The 16,301-nt window shown below is 39.2% G+C and overlaps 1 protein-coding gene across 9 annotated transcripts in view; it reads right to left on the minus strand.

The window, feature by feature from the left end:
* LANCL2 (LanC like glutathione S-transferase 2) overlaps positions 1–16,301 on the minus strand; it is a 111,622-nt gene that overhangs the window by 27,968 nt on the left and 67,353 nt on the right. For all 9 annotated transcript variants that reach the window (XM_044761325.2, XM_044761324.2, XM_044761326.2 and 6 more), the window contains 4 exons: positions 15,945–16,092; positions 14,370–14,516; positions 11,718–11,900; positions 2,373–2,549 (listed from right to left, as the gene is read on the minus strand). In XM_044761325.2, the coding sequence (XP_044617260.1) occupies positions 2,373–2,549; positions 11,718–11,900; positions 14,370–14,516; positions 15,945–16,092 (655 nt within the window). The remainder of the gene's footprint in view (positions 1–2,372; positions 2,550–11,717; positions 11,901–14,369; positions 14,517–15,944; positions 16,093–16,301) is intronic.

A 16,301-nucleotide genomic window follows, 5' to 3' on the forward strand; every position in this document is an offset into this window, starting at 1 on the left:
AGCTCTCAGCAGTTTCCCTTGAGCTCCCTGACCCTTCCTTCTTAAGCCTCGTCAATGGGATTTTTATATCATTATAATAACTTTCTCTTTTTTGCTTAAGCTAACTTAATTTCCTTGTCATTTGTATACAAAGAATCATAAGTAATAAACAAAGAATATCAAATTCAGCACATATAAAATAAAACTTATTTTGCTTTCTACCCTCTAAATCTGCTCCCTCTCTTAGCGTGTCTGATGTATCATCTATCTGGTTTCCCTAGTCAGATCATAGGAAGACATTCAGATATTTCCATCTTTTCCACATTGAAAAAAACCCCACTAAATTCTGTGGGCTCAACATCCTAAGTGTTTCTAAATCTCTCCTCTTTACTATCACAGCCAATGCTTTGGTTCACAACTCAACATTTCTTGTGTTAATTATTAAATAACAATTTGAGGAAACCTAACCTCACTCTCATTCTTTCCCGTGACCCGGCACTGTTTCTAATGGGGAGTCTGGCCACGGCTTACATACCCCTCCAGATCAGCACTCACATGGGCTGGTTATGAGAACCACCTGTGGAGCCCGCCCCCTCACTGACGTGGTCTGGGGTGGCTCCAAGCTCTCTTTGAAAGTTTTCCCGTGGTTCTAAGGTGTAACCAGGTTGAAAACTCCTGACTACAGGAAAGGACTAACCTCCTTTGGCCTCTGCCCACCTGTGTGACTTCACCTTTTGACCTCTGCTCTACCCCAACACTGAGGTATACAGTTTCAGGATCACGGAGCTGTTCCATGCCTCTGTGGCTGTGCAGGAACTATCCTCCTATCAGGAATGTGCTCCCCCTCCCCAGGCCATCTCTTCCTGTCCACCTGAAAAACTCTTCATCTTTAAAAAATTAGCTGTGTCTCACCCTCCAAAAGTCTTTCCCAATTCCTCAGATTTACTGAACCATCTACTCTGATGATTATTAACAAATTGGGCTGCTCCTCACCTCTCTATCTTCTGCTCTGCTCCGGCCACATGAACTTCATACGGTCTGCCTGGGTGCCTCACACCTCCAGGCCTTGGGACAAGTAGTTTCTTCTCCTTTTAACAGTTTTACTCATCCCTCTCTGCTAAATTTCTAGCTATCCTTTAGGTCTTGGCCTAAATGTCATCTGAACCCCCTAAAACGTCCAGGTTAGGCATCTGCTCTCTTCTGCATGTGCCTCTTTGTGAGTTTGGGTACTACAGCAGGCATGTGTCTCAGGGGTCTATTCCCTTAGACAGGGAAGGGGTCTCTTATATTCGGGTTGAGAAAAGGTTTCATAATAGTAATAGATGTTCACTGTCCAGAAAATATAAAGAATAAGTCACCAATAATGCCTCCATTATCAAGAGTCATTGTAAACATTTTGGAGTATTTTCTTCCAACCTTTTTTCCATATCTATAAAACTATATTTTGTGAAATGTGTATAGTAAAAAATTCACTAGAAAACATTTACTGAGTCTTGCTTTGTGCCATTCATTTTCACACATTCAATACATATTTATTATTATTCCACTTGGTGCCAGCACTGGTGTAGGGTAGTGACCTAGACAAATAAGATCATGGAGCTTATATTCTACTGGTGCAACATACTCAAGAAACAAGCAGAAATACAAGTTGAATGACTGATTCTTTTACTTGGGAGATCTCAGAGGCCCTAAGAACATCATATAAGCTGAGACTGGAATGGTGAGGATTGCCATACAAATTTCAGGGGAAGGGCATTCTTGACGGATGAAACAGCTAATAAAAGGTTCAAAGAGGACAGCGTGGCATGCTCCACCCTGTGGAGAGGTGGGGGCAGCATGGCTGTAGCATGGAATGTGGTGGGCTCAAAAGAGGGATATGACGAAGTGATGCAGGGGGAGAAACAGGGGAAGGCCAAAGCATACAGGGCTCTGTAAACTCGGGGGAGGACTGTGGGTTTTGTTCACAGTGCAATGGGAAACCATTGAATTTTAAGTAGGGGCAATTATAGATCATCTGCACATTATCTCAGATCATTCTTCTTGGAACAAGAAGAGATGGGTAGTATTTTCCCCCTATTTTTACAGATGAAGAAACTGAGGCTTGAAGGAGAAATATACCCAGAGTCATAAAGCTAATAAATGGCACAGAGGAATTCTAATGAGGTGGTGTGACTCCAGAACTTGTGTCCTCAGAACTCATTTCCATTTCAAAGCCCCATTTTATAGGCAGGATCACTGTGGCACAGAGAAACTAGGGACAAGGCTGCGCCAAAAGAAACAGAAGAAACTGCACAGTTGGGAGGAACAGGTTAGGAGAAGGAAAGAAGCTGTACTTTTGGACTTTGTGAATGTTCTGGAGTGTTCAGCAGTTGTCTGGATAGAAGTGTCCTTACCTTACAAGCTCGGTAGAGGTACTTTCTATCCTGCGTGAGATGGTAAAGGGACAAGAAAGAGTAGCCATTTCCAGAAGTCCCATGGCAGATCCCATAGCCCTTCCGTAGCAAACCTCGCTGCCAAATCACATCACTGCACTCCATGGCATCTTTCAAGTACTTCTCCTCCTTAAAAACCTAGATGATGAACAACAAGGCAGAGTTAAAAAGATGTTTTCAATAAAGAGTTAGCAAAGTATTTTTCCTTGCTGGTTAGAAAATTGCATGGCATTAGGAAACCTGAAATGCACTGGGGATAAAAAACAAACAGACACACAAGCAACCCCACACTGGAGTACCTTACAATCTCAATCTGTCCATCTATTCCCCTGTCCTTCTAGTTCACAGTTTTACAAAAGTAACTCTAAAACTTAGTTCAAAAAATTAAAATGAAAGCTACCAGATCTCTTTGGTAAGATGTCTTGTCACAAACAAACCACTCTGTGCTTCCTGGAGCACACACCCTGTAGCTCTAAAACTTCTGCTCATGTAGGAGGCAGCTGAGGGAATGATGATTCCACAATGTCCTGTCATCTAGGTCAAGAATACTCCATGTCCCAGGTCAGCCACATGTCAACAAGACCTCAAGATCTGGCACCCATCACAAGGAGGCCTGCGCAGAGCTTTCCACAATCCCAGGAGTAGGCAGGCTGGGTTGCAGAATTTAATGGCACCGTCTCCATCAAGTGGTTGGTATGCAGGTGCAGGGAAGGCAAATGCCTGGCAAGAGGAAGCTGTCTGTTTTGCCTCCCTACATTCCCTTTTAAATATTCTTCTCACGTTTCATTTATTTTGTTTCTCTGGTCCTTTCCTCAGAATCTGTTATTAGTAATCTTCACCTGTTTAACTCATTCCAACCTAGTGCAAATGAGTTTTAGACAATAAATTAGAGTCAAAAAGGTCATGAGAGATGATGTCCTTGGGGATGACAAATAGGACTCATCTTCTTGTGTCCGATATGTAGTGATCTTCTGGGCACCCAGTTGAGAAGGCTCTGAAGCTGAAGGAACAAAAAAAAAAGGCTGAACTATGATCAGTGTCTGTAGTGGGCGAAAAAGAGGCACATTTGCATTTCAGCCACTCTCCCGATGTACAATCTACTCAGTGTCAGAAGCAAGACTGAGTTATGAAAGCAACTGAAATGTGGGCTCTGGGTCAGACTGCCTCAGTTTGAATCTCATTCTGTCACCTTTTAACAGTGTGGTTTTAGATAAGTGACTTAATATCTTCCATCTTAGCTTTCTCAACTATAAAAGGATACTAGTTCTTCATCTCAGTGGCTAGTGGGGGTTAAAATAAGATAATACACAAGAAGATCTTAGCACAGTGCCTGGCACACAGTAAGTGCTAAGTACTCTTCAGCATCATTAACTCTTATTCTTTCCATGTTATCATGCCAACAAAAATACTATACCCTGTCATTTGCATCTTAAGCCTCTTAAAATGAGTTATAAAGGGAAACACCTTTTCTTATCCTGAAGAAATACTTGGTCAAAGCTAATAGGTGAAAAGCGATTGTTTTAGTGGCTGTGTCCTGAAATCATACTGAGAGGAAGGTCAGGCCTAAAGACACCTGATTTGCTGTTTTCTAGTGGTAGCCCAGGGGTATGTGAGTGTTGAAAGGGAAACCAATGAGATTTCCTTCCTGCTGTCCCTGTTCGCCCTGTAAGACTGAGGCTGTTAGAGGTGTGCCCATAAGGCCACCTTGTTTTACCTGCACCAGTAGCACTTCCACCCCACCCCCACTACCATCATATATATGCATGCTCTCAGTGTGGGGCTACTTTTAATAGTGAGACATTTGAGAATTTAAAGATTATGGGAAAAAGCTCCAAGATTTAATCACAGGTTTGTCTTCTCCACATTGTAGCGATTATAACTTGGCCAGAAAATCTGTTTGTTTATCCATAATACTTCTCTCAAATGGTAAATTTCCCAGGGAAGTGTCATGACAAACAGTTTGGAGAGAGTGCAGATGAAAACATAAAGGATCTGGAATCAGAAGACTGGGTTGGATTCCCTCTTCCACAACTACTAACCATGTGACTTTGAGTACGTCACTGTGACTTCTCTGAACCTATCTGCTCATGTTACAAAACGGACTAATGCTGAGATGACTCAAAGGATGAAACAGACAAGGATTTTAGACAGTTATTAAACATCTTTAAGAATGAAAAGGAAACTATACTGATAATCTGATAATCAATGAACAGTTTGGAACTCTCAGAGGAAATGGCAGTATGAAAAAGAAACAGGTATTCTGGAAATGGAAAAACATCAATAGGTGAAATAAAAAATTTATTGGGTAGGTTTAATAGACCAGACATAAGAGAAGAAATCATTAGTGAACATGAAGCTGGATAAATAGAAATTATCCAATCTGAATTACAGAAAAGAAAAATAAAAGTCTCAGAGGCTTGTTAGAAAATAAAGGTCAAATATTTACCAAATGTAGTGAAAGGTACAATTATAAGTTTAAGAGGCTTAAGGGATTTCAAGCAGGATAAATATAAATGGATACACATAGGTACTGACAAATAAAAATGGTAAGCAATAGGATATATTGGAGTATATGAGGAAGCCATTTGGTATAAACCTAATTCGGCCTGACTTTGTTTTTTCCAAAAGGGCCTGACTGTGGCTATTGAGCACGCATTGCATATCTGCTTAGACATTTCCTATGGCCAGAACAAAGGCCCTTGAGATAAAGCTGCAACTTCCCCCCACATTAGCATTTCCTTAGAGATAAGCATTTTTCCTTAGGCTAGGAACTGATTGCTGCACTCCCCTATGACCACCCAGCTCACCTGTGACCACTCAGCTGGAGACAACACACTGCCACCCTGCTGTGTTCACTGAGACAGAAGACCTACCCGATGTTTCCAACAATTGCTGTGCCGACAGAGCAGTCTCGCAACTATTGTAAAAGGGACATTTCAATCCTATGTGAAACATCCTCTCTGGGGGTATATAACCACTCTGTGCACCCCACTTCTTTGGTGCCCTTTCTTCCTTCAGGAAGAAAGGCCCCAGGTTATAATCCTCAGATTTAAGCTCAGAATAAACTCACCCAAATTTTCATTTATAGATTGGTTATGGATTATTTTCATTGACAGTACATAAAAAAGAACTGAAAACCAAAAATTAAGAGGAAATCTTGAAAGCTTCCAGAAAAAAACACACTACATATAAGAGAACAGGATAAAAAATAACTAACCGCTCATCAGAAACAAGGGAGGCCAGAAAGAAATGGAACAGTATCTTTAAAGGACTGAAAGGGAAACAAGACTGTCAATCTAGAATTCTATATCCAGCAAAAATATCTTTAAAGAATGAGGTGCAATAAAGACAAGTTTAAGATAAATGAAAGTTAATTTGTTGTCACCCAACCTGGACCAGAAAAAATGCTAAAGGAAGTTTTTCAGACTGATAGGAATAATACCAACCAGAAATCTGATCTTCAGGAAGAAATAAAGAACACTGAATGGGAAATACATAAATAAATATCAAAAACCAATGTTCTGTTTGTCTTAATTTCTTTAAAATACACAGGACTATTTAAAAAGCAAAAATGATAACATTATATTGGGGTTTTATAAGATTTGTTGACATGTATGAGATATAGTGTAAAGAACTGGACTAAAAGGAACTATACACTTACTACTTTCTTATATTTTATGTAAAGTGGTATAATGTTAACTCTACATAGATTGTGAAAAGTTAAGAATGTATATTGCAATCCCTATAGCAACCACTGGAAAAAAAATGTACAAATAGATACAGTTAAAGAGTCAATGGAGAAATTAAAATGGAATTCTAGAAAAATATCCAATTAATCTCTCCTACCTCCCTAAAATGACAAGAAAGGAAAACAGAGGAGGAAAAAAATCCCAAAACGAAGCCATAAGAAGCCAAATGGAAAGATGGCAGAGCTAAAGCCACTCATACAAATAATTACATTAACTATATATGAGCTAAACATTCCAAATTAAAGGCTGAGAGTGTCAGACTGGATTGTTAAGACAAGTCCCAACCATAAGGAGACACACTGTAAATATACAGACATCTATATAAAACTATAAAATTCTGCTGACAGAAATGAAAGAAAATGTAAATAAATGGAGAGGTATACCATATTTGTGGATAAAAGGCTTAATATTAAGACGTCAATTCTACTAAAGTTGACATATAGATTCAATACAATCTCACTCACAATCCCAACAGGACTCTCTTGTAGAAGTTGACAAACTGATTCTAAAATTTACATGGAAATGCAAAGAACCTAGAATATTCAAAGCAATTCTGAAAAAGAACAAAGTTGGAAGTCCTAAACTACTTGACTTCAAAACTTACAAAAGCTAGAGTAATCAAAACAAAATAGTGCCATGATGATAGATAAAAATGCTAAAGTAAGAGAACATTTTTTTCTTTTTTTTAAAAGATTGGTCCTGAGCTAACATCTGTTGCTAGTCTTTTTTTTCCTTCTTCTTCTCCCCAAAGCCCCCCAGCACAGACTTGTATACTCTAGTTGTAGGTTCTTCTAGTTGTGGCATGTGGGATGCCACCTCAACATGGTTTGACGAGCAGTGCCAGATCCATGCCCAGGATCCGAAGTGGTGAAACCCTGGGCCGCCTAAGTGGAGATGAACTTAACCACTCGGCCACAGGGCCAGCCCCAGGTCATCTGATTTTTGACAAAGGCATCAAATCAATCAAATGGGGTAAATAAAAGGCCTTCTAACAAATGATGTGGGAACAATGAGATATCTCTATGGTTGAAAAAAAGAACCTCACTCCTTACCTCATGTAGGAACAAACCTCAGTTTGAGACAGATCATAGTTCTAAGTGTAAAATCTAAATCCATGAAGCTTGTAGGAGAATATTATCTGTATAACCTGAGGGTAAGTAAAATTTCTTAGACAAGATACAGAAAGTAATTAACCCTTTTAAAAACTGATAAAATAGGGGCCGGACCCGAGGCTGAGTGGTTAAGTTTACGTGCTCCGCTTTGGAGGCCCAAGGTTTTGCCGGTTTGGATCCTGGGCGTGGACATGGCACCACTCATCAGGCCATGTTGAGGCGGCATCCCACAGCTAGAAGGACCCACAACTAAAGGATACAACTACATACTGGGGGGGATTTGGGGAGAAAAAAAGAAAAGAAAAAGAAGATTGGCAACAGTTGTTAGCTCAGGTGCCAAGCTTTAAAAAAAAACAAACTGATAAAATAGACTTTATGAGAATTAAAAACTCTATTCATCAAAAGATACCATAAAGAATATGATTAGGCCAGCCACAGACTGGGAGAAATTATTTGCAAAACATACAACTGCTAATACTAGAACACATGAAGAATTCTTACAACTCAGTAATAAAAACAAACAAAAAAGCATAAAACAATGTGAGTAAAAGATATGAACAGTTGACAAAGGAAAACAGAAAAATGACGCATAAACACAAGCAAAACTGCTAACAGCATTAATCACCAGGCAGACGCAAATTAAAACCATGATGAAATACCCACCAGAATAAAATTAAAAAGACTTTTAACACCAAGTGTTGGCAAAGATGCAGAGCAACCAGAACTCTCGTAACTTGTTGATGAAACGTAAAATGGTACAACCACTCTGAGAAAAGGTCTGTCAGTTTCTTACAAAACTAAATATACACCTACCCTCTGATGCAGCAATTCCATTCCTAGGTATTGGCCCAAAAGAAATAAAAACATATGTCTACAAAAACACCTGTGTAAGAATGTTCATAGCAGCTTAGTCATAATAGTAAAAAACCAGAAACAACTGAGAAACAAGTGGATAAACTGTGGTTTAGTTATATAAATGATGCTTAGTCTTAGAAAGGAATAAGAATACTTGGAAGAAGGAATGAAAATATAGTTTGAAATATTCTCTCCAGGCGATTCTGACACATACCCCTAGAAAGACATGCCATGTTTCAAATAACCAACTCACAAATGAGCTTTTGGAACATAATTTATATGAAAATATTTTCTGACGTGCAGTCAAAAGTTGACCACCAGGACGCATTTCTAACAGCTCTGTTCTGAGATCTTCAGAGTAGGCTTGTGGGTGCACGAGGGGGATGGGATGGCTGTTTCAGACATTGAAAATGCACAGAATCAAAGGACTACATTGATAGCATGTTGGGAGGACTTATATGGTTTTCTTGGGCAGCATATTTACCTTTCTAAATACAATTTCATTTGATCACTGTTAGCATTTGTTTATAGTGGCTGAATCTATGCAAACTGCTAATGCCCTAGGGCCCAAATGTGTGGTTAGAGGAAGGCAGAATGTGTGTGTCACCACTACCTATAATTTATTGTCAGATAATCAAGAGCTGATTGTAACTACCCATCAAAATACCTTCCAGCTATGGGGTCCACAAGTGTAATTTGTTAGAAAATCATTTGCATTTAACAAAATTCTTAATATAGTACAGAATATTGTTAAAATCTTGACATTTTTGGGGGGCTTGCCCTGTGACGCAGCGGTTAAGTTCCCACGTTCTGCTTCAGAGGCCTAGGGTTTGCTAGTTCAGATCCTGGGTGCAGACCTATGCACCACTTGTCAAGCCACACTGTGGCAGCATTCCACATAAAATAGAGGAAGATGGACATGGATGTTAGCTCAGGGCCAGTCTTCCTCAGCAAAAAGAGGAGGATTGGCAGCAGATGTTAGCACAGGGCTAATCTTCCTCAAAAAAACCTTAACATATTCCCCAAGACCATCTGAAACACTATATAATTTTAAGTTAACAAATAATACATGTTCATACAAAGAAGAGTATTCTGAACACTGATACACGATTAGCATCTACAGGAAAGGAAAACAAATTTAGTGAATCTGGACTCAATTTATAGTTTTATTTGTGAAAGATATCACTATTTTTTTCAAATACTTGAAAACCTTATGCCTTCATAAGCATTCCTGAAGAACTTATGACTTTGTATGCCAGCATGAGAAACGAAAGCTTGTTATTACATAAAATTTAAATACTTCCTAACTTTAAAACATAGCTTCGATGAATGCAGACCCTCTTAAGTTGAGTGAACAATAACAAGAGAATATAGTCTAGAGCTGTGTTTCTCTAGCTTTGCACCTCCACCCCCAGCCCTGCCCCCTGCCCTGGCCAAACACAAATTCCACACTCCACTCACTGACTTAGATACTTTGACGACATACTTTTACTTCCAATTGTAAAACTATATATGCTTTTTAAAATTACCATTGATGCCTTCTGCCCCAAAGGATTCTGATATTCCTTCCCTTCTTCATGTTTGAGAATCTTGACGTAAACAGAATTAAATTTTAGTGATTAAGTATGGGATGTTAATGTCTTTGGCTCCATGCTTTCTAGAAGAGAGAAATTTCTGTTTTGGAATCAGCTGGGCAGGGAAAGGCATTATATGGTATTGTGAGCAGAAGCCCTGGAGGCAGTAGCTGGTCTGACACATCTGTGACCCTGTCAGCAGCAGAGCTTTAACAGCAGTAGTGGAAACAGATGGAGGCGACTGTCGACAGGGCTAATGGAAATAGACCCGCCCAGGATGAAGGGCTCCTGATCACCTGCTTACTGACCACAAGGCTCAGCTGCTAGAGTGGGGGTGTGGGCTGGGGAGAAGACCCCCAAAAGCCAACTACCCCCATTATCAGCCACCAGGAATGCTCAGCTCTATAGCTGATCCTCTTTAAAGTGAGAGGGGAAAAGGAGTCTGACAAGCAGAAGCTTTGACGTTTCAGCAAAGTCACACCTGTTTCGAACATCAAAGGGTCCTTGGTTTGTACTGCCAATAGTATGTTCAGATATTATGGTTGGATATTTATAATATTACAGACTTATGTCTATGTCACTGAAGCTACAACAATCGTTCTAAAGCTCAAAAAAGGGGAAGCAGTGATTCAAACAGAATTCTGTTTTAAGTTAAAAGCTGAGGTAGTGTTAAGAAGATGAATCACTAAGTTCTTCTGATTTTCCAAAGAGTGCTTTGCTCTCACCAAATATCATAACTTTCTGAGCGATTTTCTTGATGCTCATACCTGACTTTTATACTATTCGAATATTTTTGGTTCTATTGTTGTAGAAGAACTAAAAAAATTTTGAGAAATTAGCCTAAATCATGAGATAATTCCCCACAATTTAAAAAAATAATTTACTATAGTCAGTCACAAAGAGAAAATAAAAGTGATTCAGGGATGTTCTTTTGTTATTTTCAGGTAGAATCTGAATTCTGCTCCATTAAGTCCATCTATTTCTGCAAAACTAAGAGACTTTGCCAAAACACCTCTCCTTGTGGTTACAGTTGTATACTTTGATATATGAGCAACAATCTCCAACATCAAATATTACAAATAAAGATGCATTAGGGGCCGGCCAGGTGGCACAGTGGTTAAGTTCGCACATTCTGCTTTGGTGGCCCGGGGTTTGCTGGTTCGGATCCTGGATGTGGACCTACACACCACTTGTCAAGCCGTACTGTGGCAGGCATCTGATATATAAAGTAGAAGATGATGGGCACAGATGTTAGCTCAGGGCCAGTCTTCCTTAGCAAAAAAGAGGAGGACTGGCAGCAGATGTTAGCTCAGAGCTAACCTTCCTCAAAAAAACCAAAAAGTAAAAACCAAAAAAAAAGATGCATTAAAAGAAAAATAGAATTACAAAAGAAGCATTGTTTGCTTTCAACTTACATAACAAATCTTAGTCCAGGAGAGAAATCAACAGTATTCTTAATATTGAGCCCAAATCTATCTAGAGTCTACTAGAATCAGTTAGTGAAGGCAGTGCCTAGTTAGTGAATTACAGTGCCTGTAATACCCTGTATGTGTAAAAATTTGAATGCCACACCTATCTCTTGGGAATAATTTTATAACAATTTTAAACACAAATTCAAAAGCTTTTGAATAATAATAATGATAATCCAGCAATAAAGGCTTATTTAAGCAAGAAAATAAAATGATATCAAGTCAAACAAAAAAGCATTTTGGTTCTAATACTGCCAACTGCCTTAATGAAGACTCATTAGAATAAAAATCATTACTCTGCTGTCAGCTAGGTTTTCTTTTACATAGAACATAACCCTTTTAAACACACACACATACACTTATAGCACTAACTACAGTGGTGATGAATAGTGAAATACTGAGAATTTCTATTTATTTTGTAAAACCATTAATTCTAAAAGGTTTTTAGTTTGCAATCAAGTATGTTTGCCAAAATCAAACCAAAACTTGGTGGTGAAAACGACATCTCTGAACATGGGATGCCTGTGATCCACACTGAAGTACTGACCTTGTAAGCTTGCATAAGCATGTGGATGACACCCGGGGCACCATGGCACCAATGGACCAGTCGATCTGTTTCATTGCTTAATGATGAAGGATAATTCCCAGATCGGAATCTTTTGTGGCGCATATAATCAATACTAGGTTTCACCATTTCTGTTAAGATTTCTTGGTCCACTTTTGCTGCTGGCTTTAAACAAACAAATAAAAATAAAACATTTCATTAATTTTTCCAAAACCTCTGTATTGTGGCTAATATAATAAAGCATCAATTACTAGAATATTGAGCACATGAAACTAGAATTAATTCAATTATCTAGTTATTAAAGACCCAGAAGACCTTTTTTTGGTTTCAACTCTTTCAATGTTGCAGACGAAGTCCAAAGGCCATGATGTGCTGGAGAAGTCCCTCTTGCTCAGGAGAGGCCTTCAACTGATTGGACAAGTGGACAAAGCCCACCCATATTACGGACGGCAAATTATGTTACTAAAAGTCTACCCATTTAAATGTAAATCTCACCCAAACTACCTTCACAGAAACATCTATAATAATGTTTGACTAAATATCTGGGCACTGTGGCCCTGCATGTTAACACATAACATTAACTATCACAGATAGCTAGCTAACTTTTTTAAATGGGGAGTTTCAAATGCCTACATACCTTTAAATCTTTTATCTGAGCTGTTTCTCCAAAACAAGAGACTTCAATCCCCTATCTGAAGTGAAGGTGGCAACGCTGCTTGGGGTGAGAGAAAACTGGTGGTGCATGAGGCTGGTTGTGGTAGCAGGGAGGTCTCACCATTTACCATGTGGACATTCATGCAAACCCTAGTTCTATGCTTCAGTTCCACTGTCCTCTACACCTGGCTTTCTTGAGTTAAAACCGCTGGTTTAATTCCTCCAGACCATTTCCTTTCGTCTCCAGCAGGAGTTAGGGGAGGAATAGTCAGTCACTTCACTGTGCAGGGTGGACTTACTAACAGCAGTACAACTGATCTGGTAAAGATTTTCTAGGAAGCCCTCCTGCTGCCCAGACCTCACCCCTATATGAACACATGTCTGGCAGCACCTTCAATAGTACATGGCACTTTAAATTCCTGCCTTCCAGTGTTTTGCAGGACAAACTGGCTTGCTGCTTATTGGCAACCTCCTCTTCAGGCATCGATGTGTGATCTTCCTCTGCCATTCTTTCATCTATTCTCAGTCTAAATATTTGTAGAATGGGGTTCCAGATGTCTCCTAATTTCATCAAAAAAGTTGGGTTTCTGTTTTTTTTCTTTGTTGTTGTTTTTTCTCCCCAAAGCCCCAATACATGGTTGCATATTTTAGTTCTAAGTCCTTCTAGTTCTTCTATGTGAGCCACTGCCACAACATGGCTACTGACAGACGAGTGGTGCGGTTCCACACCCAGGAACTGAACCCAGGCTGCCGAAGTGCAGCATACTGAACTTAAACCACAACGCCATCAGGGCTAGTTCTCTTTTCTTTGCTGTTTTGAGGTGATTTTCAAGAGAAGAATTGTCTTTATTCTGCTATCAGGAAAGTAGAGTTGTTTTTAAGTGATATTTTATGTTTCTGTGTATATTGTTCTGACAGCCTTTCAAATGAAACCATACCGTGGGACTTGGAGGAGCTGCACTGCTGCACCGTCACACTGCTGCTCTACTGCTCTGCCAGACTGGCAGCAGACACAGGACAGGGAAGAACTGTGCACAACTGCTCTTGTGAGCCAGCTCTAGCATACCACTGCTTAGTGATCATCAAAAGAAAACTGACATCAACTTCCAAATAGAAGCCTTACTAAATAGGTTTCCATGTTTTTCACTTTAAAAGCAGATAAGGGGAAAACTTCATGATTTGTGTTTCTCTCAAGGAAACCCCTCATATTTAACAAAATTAACCTAAACATCTAAATCTAAATTAGGTTATTTTTATTGGCGTGGTTCTCATATGATTATGTTTCCCTTAAGGGTATTATCACTTAAAAAAAAAAAGGGTCAAAAGTCACTGTTAAAACATTTTTCTTGGAAAAATACACACAATCTACCAACTGTACAGAACAACAGTGCCATTTTTAAATGAGACATGGAACTCTGGTTATTTTAGAAACGTGTGTCTCCACTACAGTTATGCACTGCATAATGACGTTTCAGTCAACAATGGACCACATGTACAATGATAGTCCCATAAGATCAGCACCATATAGCCTAGGTGTGTAGTAGGCTATACCATCTAGGTTTGTGTAAGTATACTCTATGATGTTCACACAACAACAAAATCGCTTAATGACACATTTCTCAGAATATATTCCCATCGTTAAGCAACACATGACTGTATAAAGAAAATTCACAAAGTAGAATATATACATGTTTCCCCCTATTAAAACAGTAACTACTTCAATCAGCAGGAGGACATGGACAGAAGAAAAGCGGGGGCACCAGACAGCTAATGTGGTATAAAACTGCATACAGAATGTGCTATCAGCAGTTCACTGCTTGGGTTCATAACGCAGCACTTAAGTATCCATGATTCAAAGTAGGATCCTTATTTTATTTCAGCCTGCTTGGTTTGTGCTAAAATTTCAGTTCCCCTTTCCTATTTGATCTAATATTTTATAATTTGGTCACCATGTTAGTATTTCACAGTATTCTTACCTACCTGCATTAACATGTAGTAGATTCCAGCCATGCCATGGGCTGCTCCAACATACTGCTTCCTGTGCCACTGATATAAGAGGGGACAGCGCTCAGTCTTCTTTTCTTCCCTTGACAAGATCTTGCCCGATTCAATAATAGCACTGACTACCTACAGAGATAATGAGACAGCAGAAGTCTGAAAAACTTACCTTTATTGTTTTAGTCAAACAACACTAACAAATGTCTTCATGTGTGTATGTGTGTGTGTGTGTAGACAGATGACAGATAATCTAAAAATCTTTAAGCAGTTAGTGGCTAACACTGTTATCTTTATTTTATAAATTAATACAGGCAGAGAGAAATCAGAAGATAATCTCAGAGTAGAAAAGGACATTATGAAGCTGAACCAAGAAGTGAAAAATTCTTTGTATGAACAGTTTACTAGAATCTAGAAAAAAATTCCTATAAAAACCATCCTACTTAGTTGCTTTTTAGCTGCAATGTTTTCCCCAAAAGACTGGCAGGTACATCTTCCAGGAAAGGCTGGAGGAATAGGCTTTATTTACAAAATGCTAATGAAATGAGGTCTGTTGTGGTGTGCAGGACTTTAGTTAGACTGAAAGAAGAATTTCATATCTGGAATGGCTAAGTGGCAAAGACACCAATTGTTCCTCATATCTACTCTCCCCTCATACTTTTGGTAACAGTGTTCCAAATTTTAGCAGGGTATCCAGCTACAGACAGCTGCACACAGTCATTTAATTAAGTTTTGGAAGTGAGATGTGAACAGAAGTGAGGTGGGCAACTTCTAGTTCTTGGCCTTAAAAAGGAAGCTGCTTATCTTCCACTTCCTCACCAGACTCCTGGGCTGGACATGTTCAACTAGCTTTGGTCACGCAGATAAGGGCAAGCCCCTAGGATATGGCAGAACAAGACAGAAGAACCTGGGTCCCTACCTGCCTGGATTGCCTACTAGTTCAGACATTTCATGAAAGAGAAATGAACATTCTTTTTTTTTAAGGTGATTCTTTTTTTTTGTTCTTTTTTTAAAGATTTTATTTTCCTTTTTCTCCCCAAAGCTCCCCAGTACATAGTTGCGTATTTTTAGTTGTGGGTCCTTCTAGTTGTGGCATGTGGGATGCTGCCTCAGCATGGCTTGATGAGTGGTGCCATGTCTGTGCCCAGGATCTGAACCAGCGAAACCCTGGGTCACCAAAACGGAGTGCGCAAACTTAACCACTTGGCCGTGGGGCCAGCCACATACCATCCTGAACACACCCGATCTTATCTGATCTGGAAAGCTAAGCAGAGTTGAGCCTGGTGAGTACTTGGATGGGAAACATTCTGTCTTTTTGAAGTTGCTTTTGTTTGGTTCCAGTAAAAACAAATGAATTAATATAGAACTAAGAGAAGTACAGCTTTTTTAAAAACATTCCTAGAAAGGAAAACAGGAGCCATTTATTAAATTAATGAGATGCTTTAAGAAATTACTACTATCTAGAAGCAGAGTCTAGCCACCACTATGACTCAATGCTACAGATAGGATCTAACAGTAGAGATGAGAGGAGACCCATAGTCATCAGTAATCCCACAATACCTCTTTAATAGCCGACTCACACACAGTTCCTGGACCGATCTCCGTGTTCAGGTAGAGCAAGGCATACAGATAACCTGCCCGTCCGTAAAGCAGCTCATCGGGAAGGTCTGAATCTCGGCAGACAATGGTTCTCTGGAGCTGCAAAAGTCTACCCAACAAGAAAAATTCTGTTTTCCCAGAGAACGTCTAAAATCTCTCTTCCTGAAACAGTAACTCCATCACTTTATGAATTACTTGTTATTTATTTTTAATTTAAAACTGATTTTATAAAATACAAAAAAAACCCCTGAGAAAACAACAAAAACTTCATTAATTTTTCTCACAGATGTCAAAATTAATAACAAAACATCTTTCTGT

The sequence above is a fragment of the Equus asinus genome, chromosome 1 (genome assembly GCF_041296235.1).
Source record: "Equus asinus isolate D_3611 breed Donkey chromosome 1, EquAss-T2T_v2, whole genome shotgun sequence".
In the NCBI taxonomy this organism is placed as follows: Eukaryota; Metazoa; Chordata; class Mammalia; order Perissodactyla; family Equidae; genus Equus; species Equus asinus.